Source organism: Malaclemys terrapin, chromosome 2 (genome assembly GCF_027887155.1).
Source record: "Malaclemys terrapin pileata isolate rMalTer1 chromosome 2, rMalTer1.hap1, whole genome shotgun sequence".
Lineage (NCBI taxonomy): Eukaryota > Metazoa > Chordata > Testudines > Emydidae > Malaclemys > Malaclemys terrapin.
The window spans coordinates 220,924,451-220,950,428 of record NC_071506.1 but is presented as its reverse complement, the minus strand read 5'-3'; the positions used below and the strand labels follow the sequence as shown (position 1 = coordinate 220,950,428).

General features: G+C 36.9%; 1 protein-coding gene across 9 annotated transcripts in view; it reads right to left on the bottom strand.

Annotated features, from left to right (window-relative positions):
• Positions 1 to 2,419: 2,419 nt before the first annotated feature.
• SATB1 (SATB homeobox 1) overlaps positions 2,420 to 25,978 on the bottom strand; it is a 104,603-nt gene continuing 81,044 nt past the window's right edge. For 6 of the 9 annotated variants that reach the window (XM_054020002.1, XM_054020008.1, XM_054020001.1 and 3 more), the window contains 3 exons: positions 8,221 to 8,424; positions 6,362 to 6,457; positions 2,420 to 4,109 (listed from right to left, as the gene is read on the bottom strand). In XM_054020002.1, coding sequence (XP_053875977.1) covers positions 3,633 to 4,109; positions 6,362 to 6,457; positions 8,221 to 8,424 — 777 coding nt within the window. In that variant the 3' untranslated portion in view covers positions 2,420 to 3,632. The remainder of the gene's footprint in view (positions 4,110 to 6,361; positions 6,458 to 8,220; positions 8,425 to 25,978) is intronic. The other 3 variants (XM_054020004.1, XM_054020005.1, XM_054020006.1) reach the window with 3 other exon arrangements.

The following is a 25,978-nucleotide window of genomic DNA, read 5'->3' as shown; positions in this document are numbered from 1 at the left end:
GATGCTAGAGTAGGACTTTCTTGGCACCTGATTTACAGTGACTGCTGTTAAGTGTGGGAATTTCATAGCAGAAAGGAAGATTGGTAGCAGTGTTTGATACTTGCCCAGTGCACAATCTTGGCATTAACTCAGAATTTCACTATCTAAATCAGGCTCTCCATGAGTTGGGAGCTTTCCTTTCACTTCCCCTTTGTCATACCCACCTAGTTCAACCAAAAAATTCAGCAGAGAACCTTATTGAAAAACCCTATTGTTTTTAATTATTTCCTGCATCTTCTCTCAAAACTTAAAAGAGCAGCCCTTCAAACACAACTTTAGAAATCCCTTATGATAAGAATGGGAGGCCTTAACTTGGCAATCAGCCTTCAGTATACATGACTGTGAACACTGATTGACTAAGGCCATATTCTTCTTTGGATTTGGAGCCTTTTTGGTTACAGTACAGCCATATACCAAGTCCAAGGGCATGCACACCTGGGACTGTATCACAAACATGTAAATCCTACCATGTAGCATAGGGATAAGTGGGGGAAAAGGCAATAACAATATTCCATTTTCTGCCCTTTTTATTGCTTTTATTTAAGTCAATGCTCAGCTTTTGCTTCGTAGCTAAAGCTGTTAGTCTTATCAATCTCCCTTCTCTCCTGCCTACTGTGTTTTGCAGGCATTTGGCCTTCTTTACAGCTTAAATGTTATTCACAATAAACATTTTTCTTAGTATATTTTAATGATACAACATCCGAGCCATAGTTGTATCATTGCTGAGCTTTAAAGATAAACTTTAGTTACAAAGCCCAACTGGGACCGTTTCAGTACTCTCAAGTCAGTTTCTTAATAGTACTTTAACCTTAAAGATACATCAGCTGGGCTTGGGGAAGGAGAGGACAGAGATAATGGGGAAAAGGCAGTGCAGTTGTAAACTACCACTTAGAAGATCAGCATACAGAAAACCCAAAATGATAATTTATTCGCAATAGGGGGAAAAGCAGTTTATAAACTTGTTGATGGTATTTGCTCTTATCCTGCTATTGTGAGGTGTGGGATCTGCTGCCTAAACCAGGGCATTAGAAATATGTATATAGTAATTTATAGGGTGCCAGGATATATATTCCATAAACAACTGCCCCTCCCATCCCAACCACACCACTTAATTTTAAATTATGCAGCCATATTCAGCCACCCCTGGTACACTTCACAGGCAGCTGAAGTCACCCTTCACACTAATATGTTCAGGGCCTGATTCTCCTCCGACTAAGTCAACTCCATTGATTTAGCTAGTTATTCCTGATTTACACCAGTGAAAGGCCCTATCCACACTAGGGATTTGTCCTTATGCCAGCCAGCTGTGTAGCAATTTGAAACAGTAAAGCTTGCCCCTGCTTGAAACCAGGGGGTGCTCCACTGGTGCAAACAGTGGCTTCATTGGTCTGCACGAATGCAGTGAGACAGATTGCTGGCTGCCAGTTGCTACCATTGTGGCCACTCCCCTCAGTGACAATGGAATCAGGACCCTAAGGGGAGCACCAGGAGACCAGGCACGCACACATTCTTGTGTCTGACTCATTTTAAGCATGTTGAGCAAAAAACCTGTTTTGCTATCTACCCGGTCTCTCCTTAGCTTAGAATCTAATATAGTTATAGGGGGAAATTTTCACAGGCACAAATGGCTGACTGCCAGTTGTACCTTGGCAAATTACAATGGGGGAGATGTCCAAAGTTTTAGTCATTTTAGAATGGTTACATTGAATTTGCAAATGCATGTTATAAATGGAACTTACTGGAGTTTTTGGACTTTTTGTTTTGTTAACCTAATGAACTATGTAGTATTATTCTTCAACTTTCAACTGTGGAATTTGATCTCATCTCCCCAGTACAGATTGTATAAGCCTAGGCATGAATTCAATGCCTATTAGTTATTATGGCTCTAACAACCACGTTATTAATGATCATTAAAAATGCTTTTGCTTAGTAAGGGATTGTTGTACACAGAGGCCATTTTTCCTATTTATTTTGTGACTATTAATGGTCTTTTTTAATGTTTATACCTAGTGTAAGGAACACTGTTCACATAATTCAAGTACCGTAAAATAAAACCAGCTGCATCCATTATACGTGCATTACTGCCAGGAATTGTAAATATGTTTTTGCCTGATAGCCTCTTGACTCAATAATATCCTGCTATCTCTGCTGGGCAGGCAAGTTTAAACCAAAAAAGACAGGTTATGATTTTCATAGTCAGACTGTGTTTCTTTTTAAAGTATGTTATCCAAATTCAAATTTTAAGAAGGTCATTTTTAAAAAGTGTTTGTGATTTTAACAATTGAAAAGTCATCTTCAAAGTGGTGGCAAGAAGGTACAACATGCACTTAAAGCAGAGATATTTCTTTAGGATATACACATAAGCAGACAAACCCTGCCATATCATACCATACAAACAATTTTAATTGTGTAGTTACAGTCAATAACCACTCCTAGTCAGAACATTTCTGCATAAAGAAAATTGTGATACACTTATAAAAACAGCCAGCTGTAACAAAATAACTGGTGTTTTCATAGCAATAAACTCATAAAAAAGAAATACACCTTTATACAGAAAATTTATACAGCTGTAGCTTTAAAATTGATTGTAAACCAAAGGAAGACACATTGCAAACATCAATTATTTTCACATTAATTGCATAAGTTTCTAAGGTGATCTATTAGTTTTATTTACCTAAGCTTATTTGCATGATAGTAAAAATTGCATACAACAATAAGAGTGAAGCTTATAGTATGAATTGCTTGGATAACATAGAGCACTTTTTATAGGCAACTGTGTAAAGCACATTTTCTCTATTTAAAACTTTTAAGACACTTTGTTTTACTGCCCATCAAAATACATTTATAAATAGAAAAAAAATCAGTATGATAACAAGAGAAGCAATATTACATTTAACGGAAACTTCCAAAAAAATTAATTACAACATGACGCTGCAGGATCTACAAATAAATAATGAGGACTAAATTGTGTTTCACATTTTCTTTTCATTTTTTTAAAATCATGTAACAATGAGAATGGAAAAAAAAATACAGTGACCTTTATTTCCAAAACAAAAACAAATCTGAATTACGGCAGTGCCATATAATACAAGGCATTTGTTGGCATATGTTATCTTTAAACTGCATTCCACAGTCTATAGTTCTTTTGTAACATACAATAGAGCAAGAGTAACAAACTCTTTTCTTTTTTTAAATAAACGTGAGTTTCCAAAGACCAAGTGTGGAGTGTTACAGTTATAATTAAAAAAAAAAAATTGAGAAACAAATCACAAAAGTTGTAATGCTTGTCTGAAGGCTCCAGAATCAAAATCACTGGTATCATGCTTATTGGGTACACCACAGTGTAGCCAGTGAACACAAATTAATATCAAACAATCCTCAACGCTTCATCTGTAGCTGCAAAGCAGTTTGTAAAACAGAGTAAAACATCTAGTGCAGTCTGCATTATCCTTTTTTTCAACTTTTGTGCAAGTTTTGGAAGATTCATTGACCAAACAATGAATGAGAGAGGTTTCTGACACAATGCAAGATGGAATTTTCGTTTCATTATTAAATACCAGTGGCACTGTTGAATGAAAATAATACTTTTTAGATCAGTCTTTCAATTCAGCATTAATCTCTGTGTTCCCTTCTACTGATAATTCTTCTTCTAGTTTCACTGAAAAAAGTGTGTTTGCATTTTTGTCTTGGATGCTATCTTCTAAATCCTTAAGCAACTCTTCCTCCTTGTATTCTGCAACATCCACTTCCAACCCGGAATTGTCCTTCAGCTTCCCATGGTGCTTGAGATAATATCGCTGGTTCTGAAAGAACTTGATAATGGTGTACTTGGGTAGGTCAAGCTGAGCCGAGAGAGTCTGGATTGCTTCTTCATCTGGATATAGGCCTACATCTTGTATGAAACTCTGTAGGATTCCCAGGGCTTCAACAGAAATCTTTGTTCGTGGTCGGGGTTTCTGACGATTTTCATCCTCAGATTCAGCTGGTGATGCCACTGTTGGTTGCCTTGGCGGTAGTCTGGGACCTGGTTGCTGTTGCTGCTGCTGTTGCTGTTGTTGTTGTTGCTGCTGCTGGAAGACAAAGTAAATCATTTGGTAAATGTATTTTTGCTGATTTTTTTATCCTACCCCAAAAATCCAGATATTTAAGTATAATTTGCCAAGCTAAAAAGAAAGGCCCTGGAGATTTGAAAAAAGACTCACTACTGCCCACATCCAAATGAGTCAGAATTAAAATACAAATTAGTTCCTCTCTCTGCGAATCGGTGTTGGGAGAAGGGGAGGAATATTGGTAAAATACTCAGGTCTTGTCTAGATTAAGATTTGAAGATATGGTGGTAGCATGTGTTAGGGAGCACTTTCTAACTAACATATTTTAAGAGTCAAGTGCAGACCAGGTATGCTAACTTGAACGTGTGTTAAACTGGCTGAGTTAAAGCCTAGAGGTGGGTCTAGGATTTAACATGTTAGAGTCTACACTAGACTTGAAAATGTGTTAGCTAATATATTCTAACATTTTGACATGGCATTTTAAAATCCTAGTCTAGACAAGGACAAAAAAAATCAGGAGCTAGGAACTCCTTACTTCTAATCATCACCCTGACGGTACCTTTTTCTGTGACCTTGGGAAGGTCAGTTAACCTGCCTGTGTTCCAATATCCCAATATGCAAACTGGGAATAAACATACATACTTACCTCAATTGAGTTAATATTTATATAGTACTAAGATACAAAATGCTAAATAAGTTGCATTATTATTACTATGAGTGAACATCCAGCATTCTAAAATGTCAAGCAATAAAATGACCCAGGATGCACATCACAGAGGAATAAGATAAAGCAAATCATGATGTAAATAATTAACAAGAGTTTAAAATGAACGTTTGGAAGCAAGGAATTCAAAGACATTTTAAAAAGGTGATGCACTGAGCCCTAGGGACAGAAATGTTTTTCTCATCACCGGCTGGAGCACAGCACATTATAAGATTATGTTTAAATCAAAAGTGAATTTGTCAGCTACTGGTTTTGTTGAGAATTATGTTCCTTTACAGCACAAAAAGAATTGTTTAGTAAGATTTTTTGGATCAACAAATGTCTTGTCATATGGTGCTATTTAAATAAAGTAACAAGTAATAGTTATTGTTTTAAAAATTGAACAGTAGATATATCTAGATTTTGTCTAATAGAATATTTTAATTGTTTTTATATAATGGTAAATTTAGATACAGATACTATAATTAAGCCCCAGCCCTGCTAATATTTATGCACATCCTTCTCTTGATGCACTGCAAGTAGTCCCATTCTAGACTTAAGTCCCAAACAGATGTATGCCCCTACTTAAAGGGCTTAACTTTATGCATGTGCTTAAATCTTTGCAGGATCAGGGCCTGTGTGTATGCTTTTCAGAGTTAGCACATACATTAATTACACAATTTATGGATCTATGAACAATTACAGTATATAAAATATCACCTACCATACTGTAAATACAAAATATCCAATCTTGCAACCCTTATTCACACAAGTAGACAGACTGACATAGTATAATGCAACTACTCGTGTGAGTAACATTTGGAGGATGAAGGACATAATTTTTATCAACAAATCAAGTCAATCTGAGAAAGCAGCCTAATATCAGAATAAGTGTACCATGCATAAGCTTTTCCTTTTATTCCCCTAAGAAGTAGTGTTATTAAAAACAATGTACATTTTCAAACCAATGCTGCTTTACTACTTAATATAGATATTTCTCTCTTTTTTTTTTTTTTGCTAAATCAAACAGTAAGTTTCCAGGCTTTCACAATTATTTTAGTACTCAATATCCTAAGGGATTGTCTTGTTCAGTTTGTTTTATCTTTAATACACACTCATGTTGTTTCTGGCTGCTGGATAACTCTATTCTTTGTAGATTTGTAAATATTTTTCCATAATGGTAATACGAATGATCCACGAAGCCTCAGTGGAGGTTGGAGACTCTGAAAGCTATGGGTATTTTCTGCCCTTTGGGGCAGCAGTTAAAGGCTGACCCCAGAGCTTTAACGAAAAGGAATAGCTTCATCAGTTCAAACGGACACATAATGGAACTATTCTACTACATTTTGCATGATAGACTATCTTGCTCAGGAGTTTATGTGCTATCTGGTTCATGTGTAAGGATGCAGTGGAGCAGAGGGAAAACTACCTCCCGGGGTGAATATTGAGGCCTACCATGGCTAGTTCAGTGAGCGTATCTTTTCTAAGTATATAAATATGCTGTTTCTCTGTTATCTGGGAGTGGGTCCTGAAACCCCCTCCCTGACACATTTAACTTGTGCCAGCTCACCTGAGGAGCAGCACCCAGCCAAGGTCCAGTGGTCAGCAGGCCTGGTAAGAAAGCGCCTCTATGCTCTCCTTTCACAAGGGTGGTGGGAGAGGGGCTCTAAAGGAAAAACAAACAAACATTGACTCATCCCAACTTTCAACTGGGAGTAAATGGGATGAGGAATTAGGTCTGGTCCCCCTGTTGACCTGAATTTGATGGGTTAGTTTTTATGGCTCGCCACTGATCACATCCGACCAGAAGATTTATAGGTTCTTGTCCAATTCAGACTACAGAGTTCAAGAACTCAGAGAGTTCTATATCGGGAGAGGACTCTCGGGGTGCTCGGCAAGAATGCGTACACTGAGGACAATACCAAATTGATAAAATCTTTATTGACATTAACATAAAAATAAGAAATGCAATGAAACTTATAACTGCAAAACAGTAAAAGAATTCCAAAACTCCTGGTAGTAACATTTCTATTATAAGTACCTTAACCTAACATACTCACACCCTTCCTTGAGAACCTGGTAATAGGAGGTGAAGGACCAGCCTCACTCCTGGCATGCCCGATTACGCGATGGTGCTGCCTTCCCCAATGGTTAGGAATGTTGAGTAGTTATACTATACTTCACAAGCTGAGCTGATAGCATGACAGAAGATAGAATAGATAGATAGATGAAAAGATCTAAGAAGTAGAACTTAGTTTAAGAGCTCTAAGAGCCTAAGACCCCAAGAAGTCTAAGAAGAAGTTAAGAAGAAGAAAAGAACTAACTCCAAAGCAGCTACAAGAAGAAGGTTTAAGAAAAGAACTCACCAACTAACTAACAACTCTCTTACAAGGTATTTTAGAGGATCCTGACCTATGTAATTCAGGCCCAACCTACTCTACCCAAATCTTGTTTCTGTACCCTAAGAAATGTATGGGTACCCTTCTCCTATAGGTTAGTGGATTATGACACTTGCTAAATATATTAATAAAGGATCTCACTCCAAAACTGCCTACCTAGGCTCTTTTGATGACCTCGAGTTGTGGTGTAGCCTGCGGTTACCAACCAGTTGTAGAAGCCGGATAAACCTGTGATGTGATGTGGATAGTTCCTCCCTTTAGTTCCCCAAAGTTCAGGGACCATTCTTATCTGTGCCAAAGGTTGCCAGCTTTTATGTTGACATATTTATAACTAATTCTACTTTTTGCTATATAACAAGATCTTACTGGATCTTACAGGCCAGTAGGCTTCTTGCATTTCAGAAAAACTTCTTATTAGGAAACATATGCCTCAACACATCCTAAATCCCAAGGAATTAATACTAATAAAATATAAGAATAAAATGGATTAATTTCAGAAAAAGAAACATATTAATTAATACTGCTGGCTGGATTAGTAGGATATAATAGCTAGCAAAATAACCCTATGGGCTACACCCCTCCCTCCATTTCTGCTTGAAGTAAACCATTGCTGTTGAGGATTTGAGTCTATGGTACTTGGATTATAAAAGACACCACTTAAAAATATCCGTTCCTTCCACTTTGTAGGTCATGCAAGTATCAGAACTGAACAGAGAGTAATGCCATCTTTCTAATTCTGACCTCTAACAAACTACTTGACCCTACCTATGGACATCTAAGGTAAGTAATCAATTATTCCTTCTCCAATCAGATACATTTAACCCATCTGGTCTATGTAAGTTTAAAACAATGAAGTGTATATGTGTTCACACTCTCCTTTTAATTGTGAAAGAAGATAGCAGTTCACTGTTCTCTCTTTCTAAGAAGCCTCTGTTTAATCTGGCAGGAAGAAAAGAAACACTAATTTCCTTTGCTGCATTTAAAGCTTTATTTACTTAGTGCTATATTGGATTGGCCAAGGTAAACTAACCTGAATCTGCTCTGCTGGAACATGGATAATGTGGGAAGGTCTGTCACCATGGTGATGAACTGCATTGCTTTCTTGTTCATAAATGGCATCTCGTTCAGGCTGAGGAAGACTGAGGAACCTTCGGATCATTGAAAGATTCTCCCATAGGGTCCTGTTTTCTGGTGAGGGATCTTCCTTCCAACGTAACAGTTCACAGAGCCACCCCTTGAAGATAACATCAAAGTATTAGTATTCCTCGTTTAATAAGGGATAGATTCTACTCTCATTTACACTTCCTTTGGAGTGAATGGGGGTTCTACAGGGACAAACAAGGGCTGAATTTGTACTTTAATGTTGCCTCATTTCTCTCCCCCCTATAATTTCTGACAAAAGTAGCTTTCATTTTAAATTCCGGAGGCCTCTCCTGAAATCTAAAGTAAATACTAAATGTGTCAAGAATCTGTTGTGTTATTTTACAAACCCATCACAAAATGGAAACTTTTTGCATAGCATGTTTTCAGTAGTTTCACACAGTTGCTATATATCAACAAACAAACAAAGTGATCAAGGCAGCATCCCTCACATACTCCAAATATATAGTTAGTGTTCTGTTTCATCTAACTCCAGCATGTTCTTTCTTCTGTTTATTTTCTTTTATGTAAGCCAATATCCATCTTAGGGTATTAAGAATGTACTTCAGTAGCTGGTAGATGATGTCTTCTGGCTGCTGCTGCAGCTTCTTCTCCCCCCCACCCACTTTTCCTTTCCGAATTCTAGAATGCTGATTTTTCTTATTCAGAGTAAAAATACTTCAAAAATACGTCTTGATAAAGGAGTTCCATAATGTCCTTTTAAAAGAAAAGAATCCTTTGAGTAGACATTGTGAAGTTCTATCTTCTTCCTCATTGCTATGTACAGAGGTGGCTTTGCAGGTGAACTTACCCCATGTGATAACTTTATCTATTTCAGACCCTTTCCCTTTAAAACAGACTTTAAAATCAGACACACAAGTTTGTTTGATATTGTGGATTTAAAAGGGGATATGTTCATACATGCCATTTACACCATTTCCAGATTATAGCAAATTAGCTAAGAATGCACCCACTCCAACTCAGACATGTTCTAGGCCAGTGGTTCCCAAACTTTTACAACCTGTGAACCCCTTTCATGAAAATGTCAAGTCTCGCGAACCCCCTCCTAAAAATGAATACTTCCAGGGATTTTCTTCTTTACCTGAGTATAAATTATAAAAGCAGTGATCTTGGAAATACACAATTTATTTTTATGACATGCTTATTACACACTATTTATTATTAATTATTATTTATCATTACAGTATTTTTATTACATTATGAAAACGGCAACACTCTTCCAAGATCTCACTATCGTAGCTTGTATCACTTTGAATAAGCCTGTTATAAGACAAGGTTCCTATGTTTCATCAAGGAGTATCAAATGTGAAACAGCAGGAAGGTATTTAAGAAGTCAACTCAAAGAGTTCCTCTTACACAAGCATTCAGGTCTTGAGCAGTCCAGGCAAACAATGCACATTACAACAAAGCTTAAACTTGTTCTTCATAATAATTTTAAAAACAACACTAGCTGCCTATTTCATTTTAAAAACAGCAAAAAATATCCACCTCCCTTTCCATTTCTTATAAGGAGTCTTGAATTTAAATCTCCTCAGTGTGATAGATATGCTTGCTTTGATCTGCTTAGCTCTTGGAAGTCCAGGGGCTCCGGGCTGCTGGCCCCCTGCTGCCCGGGGTTCTTAGGGACAGCTCTGTCCGCCATTAGGGATTTTTTTCCCCGAGAACCATCTGGAACATTTTGCGAACCCCAGTTTGGGAACCACTGTTCTAGGCAAACAGACAAAATGTATGTCAAAAGACTGTCCCATGAGAAATGTAGCAATTGCTAATTTGCTTCAAAAATAGAGTTTTATCTTGAAGATTTAGCAACTAGTTTCTTATGTTACCTTAAAATTAAATCTGGGGTACTTTCTGCCTTTGTATTTGATGTTTGAAAGGAATAGCGCAGACACAAACGGGCTACTATAATGTGCAGCAACTCTGCATTTCTTTGCAAAACGTGAAAACAATTACAAAGACATAAAACATTACAAGTACATTACATTTACAATTCTTTTTTAGCTCAAGGATTTTTTTTTTTAAACTAGCTCTATACAATTTTATTTCTTAAAGCCGTAAGTAAGATAAAGTGATATTTTATTGGACCAACAAATAATACATTCAGAAGCCTTTAGACCCCTTCTTCATGTACTAATGGTTTATCCAGACCGGTTTACTATATTTTCTGCAGATATACTAACAATGGAGATTTAGGTGTTCTTGGTGCCATACATACTTTGTCCAGAAGTTAATTTCAAAGTGTAGTTTTAAAAAACCATTAAAGAAGAGAAAACAGTAGAAGTAAGTAATTTATTTAATCCTCTGTTATTTGGAGAGCTGAAAATTTAAAATATATGGTCATGTTCACAGGTGGCAGATTAAACAATGGATATGGAGGAAAGCGTATGGAAATAATGAAAGATAAATGCTTTAAATGAATATTGGGGTAGCACAGTTGAGAAACCGAAAACTTAAATAGGGCCAAACCCAGATTTGTGCTGAACAGGTACACTGGGTAGAGAACATAATGTATTAGAAAACTGTCCTTTGTGGAAAAAATAGGCTAGAAAGCCAACCTATTGCTCAAAAGAGTGCTAGTGAGAGAGAATGGCTACTGTGGTCTCCAGTGCAACATAGGCTAAGAGGTCTAGTCTAGGAATCTGATTAGGAAATGTAGCCAGCTCCGTAGCACATATGCCATGATGTCTAGCACATACCAGATGAGGTTGAACGCATTTCCTTTTTAAAGCAGCAGCAAAGTGCACCTAGCTGTGGATTTCTCCTGCCTGCCTTAAGGCATCGTGCTGTATGTGGGTAGGTTAGTGCATGGACCACATGCACTTCAGCATCATGCTGCTCCTTCCAGTTTTCTGTGTATTCCATAGGCAGAGGGACAGCATTCTGCCTTCTTTTTTTAAATTGTACAGCACCAGTTAAATTGATGGATAATGTAGGTTTTTGTTTAAAAAATGTCAAAACCCAATATTAATAAAAAATACACTCAAAATGTGTGGCATTGTGCTAGTACTCCTGAAGCAGAAAATGAAACTGACAAGTCTATTTATATCATAGGAAGTGAAAAAGAAAACTAAACAACCTGCAGTTATCTAAAGTATAAGTAACACAAGCAAGGACATTTGTTTTTTAGCCTGACACTGTCCATTAGAACTTGGGCATATGTGGCGAACATGTGGACCACAGATGTTCTTTAGAAAAGATTCATCACAATTATGCTGGTTTAACAAATATTTCAGAAAGAGCGCTTTGATTCACTTGACAAAATATTTTTTCTCATATTGTCACTTCAGTGTTTCTATACATACTAGATTGATCCTTATTTTTATTAATTGCCCATGACTAACATAACATTTCCAGTAGTTTGCTATTAACCTTTGCCCTGAAATAATACTTCTAATTCCTTATCTAAAAATAATTTGATGAATTGTAAGTTGAAGCGTCTCCTTAGCTTTCCAAGGAAATGCAGTGATTTTAAGAGACTGAACTCAGATGCTTCTCACAAACTATTTAAACGTGCAGCCATAGACAGCTCTTCTAACAAAAGTGTCTATTTTTCCATGTTATTCTTCATGTATTTTAAAAGGAGCAGATAGACGTTTTGTTGCAACATCTGTGTGGCAATATGGAAATAACCAATTTGTTTCTTCTAAAATTACAAGGTTAAAAAAAATTTACTGGACTAATCTCTACTATGTATTTCTGAATACTTTTATAAAGCCTGATTTTATTAAGGTTTAACTGATGCGAGGGGTGAATGGGCACTAACAGAAGTTGTATGATCTAGCTTCCACAGGGGACCAAAATCACTGTTCCAACATCACTTATTTTAGACTAAAATGTCATTAATATTTTACACATTTCCAGGTTCAGTGTTCTGTACCAGATAAATGCCTCAATCACAAAATTCAACACACTGAGAAAGCATATATGAAATGATTTTTTGATTTAGTTGGGGATTGGTCCTGCTTTGAGCAGGGAATTGGACTAGATGACCTCCTGAGGTCCCTTCCAACCCTGATATTCTATGATTCTATGATTTTTTATAATATTTAGAAAAACAATTGGATGGACTTTCAAAACCATGACATCTTTTGTTTTGAATCTGTTTTTACTTGGAGCAAAACAGGAACAGATGTAGTTAATGTAGCTTTTAAATTTAGAAATGAACCAACAGGGCCAAATTCTGTCCTTCTATGATAGTATAAATCTGGAGTAATTCTATTGACTTTAATCAGGTTATTTCTTATTTACACCAGTATAACTGAGGGCAGAATTTAATTCATAGTTTTTTCATGTTTTATGGCTTCTCAAAATTATAGGACTATAAGATAATAGGCAAAAGACTCACTATTCAAATCAGATCACAACTGTTTTTTAGTGCATACAAAGCACAGTGAAGAAGCAGCCTTTAAAAAATTACGCCAATTCAAAAACAGCAAGCTTAAAAAACTAAAACATCCTTGGGAACAACCTAAACTTTAAACATGTTTGCCAGGCAATATTACACTGAATATAAAGAAGGTATAAGACAAAATATAAACATTTAGCCACATGTAAATACATTTGTAGAACTTTCAGGATGTTACTACTTTTCAAACTGATAAAGTTTAATGTGACACCTTCTGTTCCAAAACCTTTGTTTCTATTCAAAATCACGCCTTTAGCTGCTATCAATCACTATGCTCTCCCTATTACTTAAAATACTAGCATGGGCCCTGGATAAGCTGAAAATGCCATGCAGATGAATTCTGAGATAATATGTTCAAACCTGTTATATACAACACAAATCCTGTAAAGTTATGTATTGTAAACCTACATTTATTGAGAACTAAAAGTCTTAAATCCATCTGCCACAAAGGAAATACTGTTATGCACTTTAGAGAAACCAAGAACCATCTGCAAAGGTCTTGCTACAGTAAGCAAAAAAATTGTTAAAAAAAAAAAAAGAAAAGAAAAAAAAAGATGCTAAACCTAAATATTATTTAAAAAATAAGTCTTCGACTGGCTTGCTGTTAGGATTTTATTAAAGAAACATAAGACATTAGAAAGCAGAGAAACTGCCAAACTACTGCAGGAAAAAAGGAAAACAAATGCAAAGATAACAATGACAAATGTTATAGTCCACAACACACACCACTGTATGCTTATTTTAAAGAAAAATTCAGCAGTTCTAATCTCAATAGCCCAGTGATTTATTTTTCTGAAAATTTTAATTGTACCAAATTTAAATACAAATCCTGACCCTCACCCTTACTCTCATCTCCTACTTTCTAGCAAGACAATTTCTGGTTTCCATAGCACTTTCTTTTTTGAAGAAGTTGATACAAGTCAATTCAACATGGAATAGGTAAGCACCAATTCTTATTAAAATCAAGAAGGATTGCCTTTCTGCAACCAATCAACATTTGCTTTGCAAATCCCTCCAGATCTATGGCAGTGCTAGGAGGCTCACCTTATATTTGACTGTGCCAAACATAACCAGTCTAGAAGGAAAGGAATTCAGTAAAGAGCAACTAAACTTCTTTGTTTGGTAAATCTGTTAATGGTAAAAGGAATAAAATGACAAATACTTCTTACTGTATTAACTAGCAAGGAATCAAATATGTATTAAAAATATTAGCTCTAATTTGAATTCTAAATGGCAAAACATTTTATATCAGGTATGCTAAGATATGAAGAAGGTTCTTTCATATATTACACGCAGGAGTATTTTGTTGCAATCTCCGGGGTATATAGTATAAAATATATGGTATTAGAAGAAATCAGCCTAAATAGGGAGGTATTTGATACAAAACATTTTAGTGGAAAGCATGAATTACATTTCTGCATCCAGTATGAACAAGGATTAAGTACATAATCCATTAAACAGTACTTCTAAACTCAAAAAATTCAGTATTGTAGAATAAACTACAGTAGGCATTTTGAATGAGCACATTTTCAGCAATAACTATAAAGCTAGCAATTTATCATTCAGCAAATAATTTTCTACTTTTAAAAGAATCTGTAAGTGTTACTTATGCTAATGAAGACCGTTTTTAATCTGCCCACAAACATGCTAATAGAGGGCAATTTTTTTTTATTTACAAAGCTGAAGGCACTCAAGTGTAATTTCATATCAATGTTCTATAAACTGGGTAAAATGGGCTCTTAATCGTCTGAGCTACCAAAATCCTTCACCTTTAACACAAAGGCTTAAAGACAGAACAATAGATGCAAACTGATTAACTAAACTTCTAAGACTGACTTTCTCCCTTCAAAATCATTCAACTTGCTGTACAAATCTCATCTTTGCTAAAATGACTTTGTTCATTGCCACTGATACTTCCATTACTTTGGGAGCTATGAAGGCAGAACCCATGTATAGGAAGGAAGGAATTCAGGGTGAAAAGCACTATTACAGTGAATGTATGTTTTTCTCAGGCTTTAACTTGTGAGCTCTTCATTGTGCAAGAAGGTTGCTTTTGGAAAAAGAAGTCATAATACTTTGAACAACGAGATACATAATGGTGGCAAAGGAGTACTGAAAGCATTTTAAATTATTTACTAGGTTAAAAGGGTGAAATGGTACTTTAAATACATCAAATTTCATCATCTGGGCCATTTTTTGGTGGCAAAGTGGTATTGATCTTTCCAAATGCTTAAAATTAACTATTTCCAGAAGGTCATTATTTGATTAAAGACATTAAAGTTGAGGGCAAGAAATGATGCACTTTGTCTTCTTTCCCATTCAAATAATCATGTAATTTAATCAGAACTATCCCTTCATGTCCTGTAATAAAAATGTTTGTCTTAAGATATTGTTCTTTACCTAACATATTAACCTTTAAATGTTATGAAGTTCTTAAGAATAATCTTTGCTAGAGAAAATTCTTCCATAATGTAATGAGCGAATCCCCAACATTTAAATTGATAAGGATAAATTTCCTCTGTACATTGATTAGAAAATGCATTAAACCCTTCAACTGTGATTTCTCAGTGTTCAACAGAACCTAGAAATTCAGAGTTCTGAATAGCCAAATTTGTACATACAGTATTTTGAAGCAAAAATGTGCCAACTATTAAATATATTGCGCCAATGTTAATAAACATAGTAAAATGGAATTATAAACTGTAGGTAAAGTTATCTAAAAACATTTCAGTTTGCATTAATTTTGTATTTGAGAAATATTATATTCTATTTTACTAAAGAACAAGTAGTAGTCAAAATGTAAGGTTCATCACAAATTCATTTTTGGGCTGAGACCACTTACATTTTACTTGTTACTGGGTGAAATCCTATGGGTTTATGCAGGAGGTCACATTAGATGATCACACATGTTCCCTTATGGCCTTTAAAATGTATGAATCTACTTTTGGAATTTCCTGACATCTGAAAGCCTATTTCCAGATAGAAGCAGGCCTGGCTGTAGTCCTATTGATGGTTTGATTGGAAGGAGCAGTCAGACCCAGTCGTCCCATACCTAGGCTTTTCTCTGGTGTTCAGTATCTAGTTTTACTCCTCGAATAAGAGTTACCTTTCTCTGGCAACTTTGTAGTGAGCAGGAATGGGAAAAAGCTCCTTCTCTTGAGATGGCTAGTTGGCTATGCTGGAGTAAGGAACACATGCTTGTCTTGTCTGTGCTGTCAGATATCACTTTATCGAGCTTCCTCCCACACAAGATTCCATCTAAGAATTTAAGGCTCAGAGGATTTCATTTGAATAATTATCTGCTGACCAAGGTTTAAAGCCTGACCATTGAGTTAGCTGCCCTAGCTTTCATTGCCAGTCTCTTGGAATACATAGATCTACCCACCACTAACACAGTAAGGATGTTTTCTTTACTACTGATTTGAATTCACCCTGTTTTCCACTCCTCCCTATTATTTCTTTGACAGAGAATTGGGAAATAGTTTTAGTTCTGGATGGGAGATATTTTGTATTTATCCTGCTCATCCTCTCTTTATGGGTGCATCATGTTTCTGGCCATCACCTTCTTCTCTCTAGTTTCAGACATGTTTTTGAGGGGGTCTCAGAAAGGGTTATCATTATCCAAAGCTGATAGTTTCTCTTCTTTGAAGGATTGAGCTAGAGCTCATGGAAGGAGAATTTGGAGGGATTTTTACTTTTGCCCTTTGGGGGACGGTAGGTGTCCCCATCAGAGGACAGGTCACTTTTCTTGCATTTTGGGGGGATTAGACCAGGAGCTGGGGGCAGACGGAGGTGCATCTGTCTACTTTTTATTCTCCAAACTAAATTGAGAGGAAGTGCAGATTAAATTCAAGAAACTGGGATGGCACACTGGAATTTCTATCTTTAGAGATGATTTGTACTAAAGGAAAGGGGGACTTTTGGACCTAGCCTTGGAGACTCCTACTTGGTGAAGATGTTAATGTTTGCAGTCTTGAGAGCAGAAGAAAACAGACCTTCCCTTGTGGAGGTATCTCTGGAGCAGTCCTAGCTAGGGTAGAGGGATAGAGAACCCACAATAAGCTGTAAGCACTGCAAACCTCTTCCCTTGGCAAATGGAAGTCCATGAGCTGCAAGCCATCATTACAGAGCTCCCCTCCTGTGTCTCCTTAGGTGGTCTCCTCATAGACACTGCACATCTTGACTTTGGTTTGCTCCATTTGGCCTGCTCTGATAATTGGGGACCTAGAAGAGGAGCCTGGCCAGTAGTCCTTGTTTGAAAAATAAAGCCCCTGAAACTTTGGCTCCTAGGAAAAAAGCATAGCAAAGATGATTTTGCTTGCTGTTACCCCCATTCAGCTTTAGAAGATAGACAAGGTGCAAGAGGCAGAAAAATCTGCAGTGAGGGCAAAAGGGACGGGACCAAGTCCTGGAAACTTATGGACAAGCTTAAACTAGTATAGCACTTAAGGAAGTTTAATGTAACCAAAGTACCTCAGTTGGGAAGTGTGGTCAGTATCCAGAAATCCTCTATATGAAAATAGGAAAATGTGGCTGCACAAGTACAGAACTAGTAACACAAAGGGCTCATAGTTTTAAAAAACGGATTAAAACCAGTTTTCTTTCAGCTTGGCTTTTTGTTTAAATGTCTCAATTAAATATAAAAAACAAATCACGTTTGAAGTTTCTAGGATCTTCAGTATATGAGTTATCCAAATTTGAACTACACCTCTACCCCGATATAACACGACCCAATATAATACGAATTTGGATATAACGAGGTAAAGCAGCGCTCCGGGGGGGAGGGGGGGCGAGGGGAGGCGAGGGGGGGGCTGCATGCTCCGGCGGATCAAAGCAAGTTCAATATAACATGGTTTCACCTATAATGCAGTGAGATTTTTTGGCTCCCGAGGACAGCATTATATCGGGGTAGAGGTGTACTATATTTTAGTTATCTATTCGCTCATACTGTACAGTCTCTCCCTTCTTCATACATTTGCAGCACTTGTTCCAGCACTGAATTTTCCAATTAGAACTGTACCCCCATTTTTTTTTTCTTTTTTGCAATGCAAGCCTGTTGGAAAATGATAGGTTATACCTCATGTTTTAGGCCTTTGTGGAAACAAATACATTTCACCTGTTGTTCAGCATGGTTTACAAAGTTTGTTTAATGTAAAAAAGCATATATATGATCTTGCTGACTGTCTGTTTATTTGCATTATGAACCCACTACAGCCACATCCTCCCTACACTATACTATACTTTTGGGCCAGTTTTAATAGTACGTGTGGATAGGAGATGAGAATCCTCTTAGGGAGCATATCATATTGTCCTGGTTCCTTTTACAGGGGGATGCATTGTAAAGGCTGTCAAAGTTCTGTGTGAATTTGAATTGGATTTTTTTTTAGCTCTTATAAGAATAGATGAATAGGCATAAAATGCTTTCCAGAGAAACTAAGGTCTATAACATGAAGGGTAATGGGCTACTTGATTTTTGGAAAATGGAAATAGGCAAAAAGCTTTCATGACCAAAGTTTCCTAATACTGCACTAGCATGGTTTTACCAGTTAGAGCCTTTTTAATGAGTTTATCATTGTCTTTTCAAAGAGTTTATTAAATTGGTTTTTGTGTCGGCAAAATTCACCATTTATTCATTTCTGACCCAACAGCACTACTGTTCTGTCATTCAGTAAATAGAGATTGCTCTTCAGTATATTATATGACCTCTATTGATCTAGCTGAACAAGAACTTCACACTTCCTCTTGAGGGTAGGCCTTCAATATAGCAGGGATGAGAGGTGTCACCACAAAGACCAACTTACAAATACAATTTTAATAGAGATAACCTGAGGGTTTCTTCTCTGGTCTTTAGACTTTCTTCAGTCCAAAAGAGGACTAAAGCTGTTTCTTTATTGCATAAGCTGACTGATTCCTTTGCATCAGCTATTGGGATTTCCCCAACCTTAAATCAGGAAATTTGAAATTGCTCGTATGAAAGTGTTAATGGTAGCTATGCACATATTTTACAGTTTAACTGAATCGCTAGAAAACTGATTGGTTACTTATTCATTATTAACTCCTCAGTTGCACCAATCCACAGTTTTCATGTTTTAGGATTTTTTTTAAATGATTACACCGGATAGTTCTGTCAAAAAGGCTGGTTTCTTTATTTACTATATTGGCTTTTGTTGCCAGAGGATCAGCAAAAAGGGTGAGCCTGGATGTGATCAGCTGTGATTAAATAACTAACTAACTAAATCTGTAGCTGGCAGTACAACAGATGGGAATTAGTATAAAAGAACTTATAGGGCTTGTCGAAAGAGAGGTAAACTTCAAAGATAAGGGATTCATTTTTTTCAGCTAGGGAAGGATGAAGAAATTGATGTTCCTGTTTCCTGAGGTATCATATTTAATCCATTAACCAGTCACATCATCTTGCAGTTCTAATCTGTTACTGCACCCTCCCTTTGATGTGAAAAAAAAACCCAACAGCTAATCGTGGTACATAATGGTATTCTGTGTACACTTTTTCCTGGTATACTTCAAAACAAAAATTTCCTCTCCAATCCCACGTGTGTATATTTAACACTGGTCCATCAGAAACTTACAAAAATGCCACCAACTTCAATTCATATTTGTATGTTTTTTAAATAAAAATATATATTTAACAAAATAAGGATATGGAATATTTAAAAAAGTAGAAAATTCATTTACAGCCAGCAGGTGAGGAAGAAAAGAAACAAACTGCATATAATTAGCTAGCTGGCTATTGTCCTGATCCTGCAAGCTGCTTTGTGCTGGCAGACCCCTGTACTTATTTGGATCCATGATGAAATTGGGGCAGGGGGCTCCACTAGGGGCAAGGATCCAGCCTCCTGAAGCAGGATCGAGGCCTAAAACTGTACCAGATATGTACACTCCATGTACACATGGATTTATGGGAGAAAAAATTCTGTGCTTAACTAAAAATGTAATTATTCAACTCGTTTTGTACTCAGCTAAAAAAAGTAATCTAAATTAAGAGCTGCCCCCAAACTTAGTTCCCTATCTCTCAGCCTCCTCCACTTTTCTTTTCTATCTTCCAACTATATTTTTCTTCCCTTCAATACAAATAGCAATGATAGGCACAAGCCCTAATCAAAAATATAATAAGCATTCCTTTGCAAATCTTATATAAAATGCAACTATATTCATATGTAAAAAGACAAAGAAAAAAAGAAAAAATAATAATGGACTGGAAAAAAAAATAGGTGATGCTTTATTCTCCTTTCTTTTCCATCATTCTTTCTTGTACACATACAATAAAAATGGCACTAGACAAAAATGTGTTTAAAAATCAAAACAAGAAAAAACAACTGCCAATTAGTTAATAAAGTCAGTTTTAATCTGGTACATTACCCTTTACAGTGTAGGGCTATAAAATGGGTCACTGGGTTTCACAGAGGGTGACTGGAAAATACAACCCCCCATCCCTTACACATACTGAAGGGAGGTTACATGTAAATAGGCCTGATTTCACTGCAATAGCATGGCTTCCCTCCATATAACTGAAAAAACTACCAATATGCTTAGTAGCCCCTATATTTATTTTTTAAATGTGCAATGAATTTTTTCTTTGGCTGCTATACGTATGGTTGAGTTAAGCAGGAGTCTTTAACAGAAGGGGTCTGGCAATTTTTTCAAACCTTTTTACCACTAACAACTTACAAGCTAACAGCAAATGTTTATTATTAAGTTACTTATAGAGGTTGAACATTTGCTTCTTTGGAAAGGCCTTTGGTAAACAGACCTTGGGGACAGAAAAGCCACTTTCAAAATAACTCACATGTTCTTAAAAAAAAAAAAAAAAAAAAAAAAAAAAGCCCTAAAACGAAAAATGGTTCATAATCCTTTTTAGAAATTCATTCTTTTCTCATAGAAAAATGAACTACAAATTGAAGAATGAGTCTAGCTCCCTACAATTTTCAAAAACATTTTTAACCACAACATTCAGTTTGACTGGAATCATTTTCCAGTAAGTTACATCGCTCACAAAAAGTGCACATCCCAAAACGTATTTCCATTCCTCACTTGCCATATTTTTGACTCAAGTCTCAATTTTTTAAAAGCTCCAAATATGCGTACTTAAATTAGACATTTAAATATTCCTGAACAAATTCCTTCCATAGTCCCTTTTGGAACAAGGTATATTCAGTGGTTTTCAGTTTCTGAATAAATGGCACGTAATGCAATTAAAATATGACAACACCACAGTTAAGATGATGAGGGTAAAAGTTGGAAGAAAGAAAACGTTTCTCCAACTTCTCCTCCAGGTTCTGCTGATACAGAAATTTTACTACAGCCAAGGTCAGATAACTTAGCAATGCCAATTGTCTCAAGTCCCCTTAGAACCTCTTTAAAATGCACATCTTATGGGGAGAGTGAAGCTCCAAACAGATGAGAAGGCGACAGTGATGAGAACATATCCCACATACGATAAGGAAAAGGCCCCTGCTTATCACATGATGCTTGGGAGAGTGGTAAGTTGGGTCAAAAGTGAAATAAGGGGAACAGTCTGTTCTCCTTCCTCCTGACTGGCCAATGCAGGGAAAGCCTATGGAAACTGTCCCCAAATGTTTTCAAGTACTTTGCTTCTGTTTTGTGAACTCTAATACAAGCCTGGAGGAAAGGCCCTTAAAAAGACTAACGCTTGGATCTTTATTTCCCTTCCCTAGCTAATGAAACTGCCTACCAGCTCATACCATCACTTCTGGATGTCTTCACAAATGCATCTTCTCTAAGATTTCCTGCACTGAGTCACTCATCTGGTGGTAATAAACCAGGTAAGTTTTGTTCCTTATATTTATTTCCACCCAATGGCATTTATTTGGAGTTTCATGCAAAAGTGAATAACTCCAGTGATGTCTGGTAATAAATCTTAAAATCATGAGCAGCTAGGTACCACTTGAAGCCTAACAAGGTGAATCTTTTTTCTTAGGTTAATTCCCCTCTCATATTTAAGCAGGGTAGCAAATCATAAATTAAAGGTGAACCAAAAATTAAGTTACATTTGAGCCTTTCACAGCCTGCTTGTTTTTGTATAGTTGGAGAAAGTTCCTGTATCTACAAAACTCCCCATTACACACCAGAGACATTAATATCCTGATTCAATAAGATACTCAAGCATGTGCCTAACTCTAAGCATGTGAATAATGACACTGAAGTTACTGATGTTTAGATACCTTGCTGAATTGGAGCCTAAAGCTTTAGAGAATTCTACTGAAGATCATTTAAGGTCCCATCGATTTTTATTTGCCTCTCAAATACCACCCTGATGTAATTGAGAAGTGAGAGAACATTATACTATATAGAATAAAGATGAGTTGATCACTGAATATCAATTTGGATAAATATTTGTGAACTGGGATTCCCCCCACACCTGCTGTGTCACTCATATTAGTCTATCCATTGGAACAGTTTGGATATGCTATATCCAAATTCTGAAATATGGGCAAGTTAAATTTGGATGATAGCAAAATATGCAATATGAAAATCTATTTAATTTAATTCAATTGAATTCAGAAAAACAAAATTTTGTCTCCTTTCTCATTATGACTAAGAATCCTACAATATTCTTTTCAGTGCTAACAGTTTTTAGCTATACAGCTTATAAAAGACAGAAATTACAGATCTATACTCTCCAACCTCTGTTCATTTTAATTTGGATCTGTCAATCCTCTATTAAATTGCTTCTCAAACTGCCATAAAAAAGGCCCAGCAAACATGTGATCATTTTCACAGAAATTCCTTCTTTGTATTAATATACTTGTACAATCAAATTTCTCAGTCTCAGAAATAAATTTCTCCCTGATCACTATTTTCCACTCAAACGGTATAGAAAACAACAAGAGTTGGACAAATGCTCAGTTAATCTAGTACTTAGTCTAGCCCATTTCCAGGCATGATTGATTAGGATCACTAACTCCTTAACTTCTTTGCAGAATCTTTAACTATATCTGCATCTGACCTCAGTGTACGATTAATACTAGCTCACTAAGGCTTTTTCTGTTTTTTACCTCTTCCTGTTACAATAATATACTCTCCACTTATTAACCTTTTTTTTTCCACGTCTACTACATGAAGGCCAAAAATCATCAATGCATGGTCAAAAAGGAGGTAATGAAACGGAGTGATCCAGAACACAGATCCTCTTTCTGACGTGAAGTGGCAGATTGCTCTGCTCTGTCTTCCTTCTCACCTCTGTTATGGATGCAGCACCATTATAAAATCGGCAGTGCCTCTGACTAGGGCTGTTCTCTCTCTACTGCCCTATGCATGTGTATCTAGCAGAATAGTAAGCAGAATGCCAATCGGAGGCATTTTAGGAGGAGAGCTTCTACCCTGCTAAAATGGGGGAAGATTGTGTGAGTGCCTGCTAGAGTAGACGATGCTTGTACAAAAGGAGTGTGTGTATGCACCTTGGGTGGGGTGACTATTTTACAGGCAGGTTTGTGCACAGAGGTGGCAACAGGGGATCAGAGAGAGAGAGATGGAAAGAGAGTTGGTGGTAAGGGTGTGTGTGGAAGAGAAACAGGGGAACATAGTAATGTGAAGAGGCAAGGGAGGGATAAAAGGACAGACATAACCAGGGGAATTAGTCAAGGATGACAACAGGGAAACAAAACAGAAGGTGAGGATGCAGAAAACAGGAAGAGATTAAGAAAATCCATCCTGCCAGAAACAGCACCTCTTGTCAGACAGCAGGTGCTGCCTCGGGAAGAGCTGATTTACGCATCTGGAAGTGTAGGAGCCAAAACACTTTCCCTAAATAGGAAAAACTTAAAAATAAAGCAACTGAAAAAAAGAGGGGGAAAAGGGTGTCACCCTCATTTTTTGGCATTAAGAGACTTCCAGATAGCATTATATTTTTCATATATTTTCTGAGAATGAGAGGAGGATCTCTGGACCTTTTGTAGAAACCTTAAACAATTCCATTTCTTTCCTGGTTATCTCTTCTCAGCTGAATCCTTCCTTACCCTTCCCTTTGCCCCACCACCAACTGAATTCTGAATTAGCTATATGGCCAGAACCTCCAATAGTTCTTCGCCGGGGCTCTTCTGATGGATCCACTGGGCCAGATTCTTCATTGGTACAGCCATTCTACACCACCTTCCTTGGGGGATTCTAGTGAGAGAGCTGGCAGATCCAGCCCTATGAGGATCATCCCAAAGCTAAGGGATCCTCCAGTGACACACAGCCAGCATACAAGCTCCTTTGTCACTGCCCTTTCTTGCTATCAAGATGGGGAGCATGGCTGAAGAAAGGGGACATCGCTGAGACACCCACTGATTCCTAGCTGTAGTTTCAGCCCTCCTGCTGCCATGAACAACCTATATACATTAGAGCAGCCCTCCAGTTGTTCTATCTCAGCACAGAAGGACTTGCCATGCATACAGTGCCCAGTGTTATGTGCAACTTGGCTGGCCCTAAGATTCTGGCTCATTGTGCCTCCAAGAAGTTCTCCTCCTACACCCACTTATTCGGCTCATTTTGAATATTTTACTATTCGTACACAGCTCCCACACTACCAAAATAACCACTCTCCCACTAAATGACTGACAACTACCCAACGAGCCTACTCAATTCCACTCCTGTCCATTACATATTTTTCTTGTTATAAGAATTGTTTCAACCCTTATAAATAAAATCTTCTCAAAATTACTTAACAGGGCCCCTGATTGGAAAAAAATAGCCAACAAAGTGATCTAGTTGTAAGTAGACAGTTTAAAACTAATCTAACAATGAGGAAAACTTTATGTCAGGTTGAAAACATTGACTGGAAAATTTGTTTGACCCCCCCCAAAAAATAAATAAATCTGCACAGTCTTTGATTTCCTTGAAAATATTTGAGTTTTTTCCATCTGATACTTGATTTTTTTTTCCTTTTGGCAGTTTTTGGCCAAAAAAAAAAAATATTACGTTCCCAGTTGCCAATGAACAACATTTTTTTTTTTTTTTTTGCATTTTTGGATAAAAATTAGAATTTTATTTTTATCAAAATTGTGTTGGGGGGGAATTGCTTTCTGACCAGCTCTATTTTTAACCCACCTCAAAATCAAAACTCCAAATTTCCTAGCACACCATTTTAAAAACAGCACGTTAGTATGACCTTTTTTTTTTTTTTTTTTTTAAAGTGAGCAGAGATAAAAAGTAAGAAAAAGAACGAGAGATGAAAAGCAGTGCAAGCATATTCTTGTTTCATTGTGTGTGTAAGCAAGGAGGATTTCCAATAAAAGTCCTGAGCAAATGACCTTCAGTAAAACAATCTTGAAAAATTAGACAATGTCTCTGTTTTCCTATACAGACTTTGATTTCATCTTCTTTACAGTGAAAACCACACCTTAAAAGAAAAGGGGGAGGGAAGGAAACAACAACAAAAAAAAGGCCTGAAATTTTAGTTACACCACATGTGGTTTTCATTTGTGAAAAATGAACAAGCTGTTTGTGGTTAAACTGTCTAATCTGCTGTTATCAATCTAGCGCTGCATTCAAGATTTACAGGATACATCAGCTTCTGTGCCACATTAGCTGTAAAAGGGAGAGGGGTGGGAGGAAAAAGGAGGAGGAGAGAGTTTATCCTGAGGAATAATATTTCCAATGCAGCCACACTCACACTACATCTGGTTGTGCTGGTAGCGGCAGTTAAATTGAAATATTTCACAGCGTGTGTCAGAAACATGCAGAATGGTAATTATGACAGATCTGATTAAGCCTGAGTGCCACTAGCTCCCTGGCCAGCTCCGGTTGTGCAGGTGTGACCTTGTGCGTGCCTGCGTGTGTAAATAAAATTAATTACAAGCGAGAGGGCGAAGGCTTCAGTGACATCACAAAGCGGAGAAACTCCCAAGGGGGAGACCTAATGGAATATTTTCCCTCAGTCTAATAATACAGTTCATATTGACTTGAGGTAATTAGTGGGATCATTAAAGCAGTTTTCCCGGCGTATTTGGCTGCCTGATCAGATTAGTGAAAATGTTCTTCAGAACAAGCCCTGTGTGGTCTGCCAAAGGAGGAGGAAATAAAAAGCAACAAAGCATATTTTAGAATGATAAGCAGTGCTGGACTTTCAGTCCTGCAAAATGCTATACTGATCTCTGGAGTCTAGAAATCCTACTGTCTTGACCATTTCAATTCTTCCATACAACTTGCACATGCTCCTGCTTCATATGGGCTAATTTCCACAAACATCTTCACTGTTGAAAAC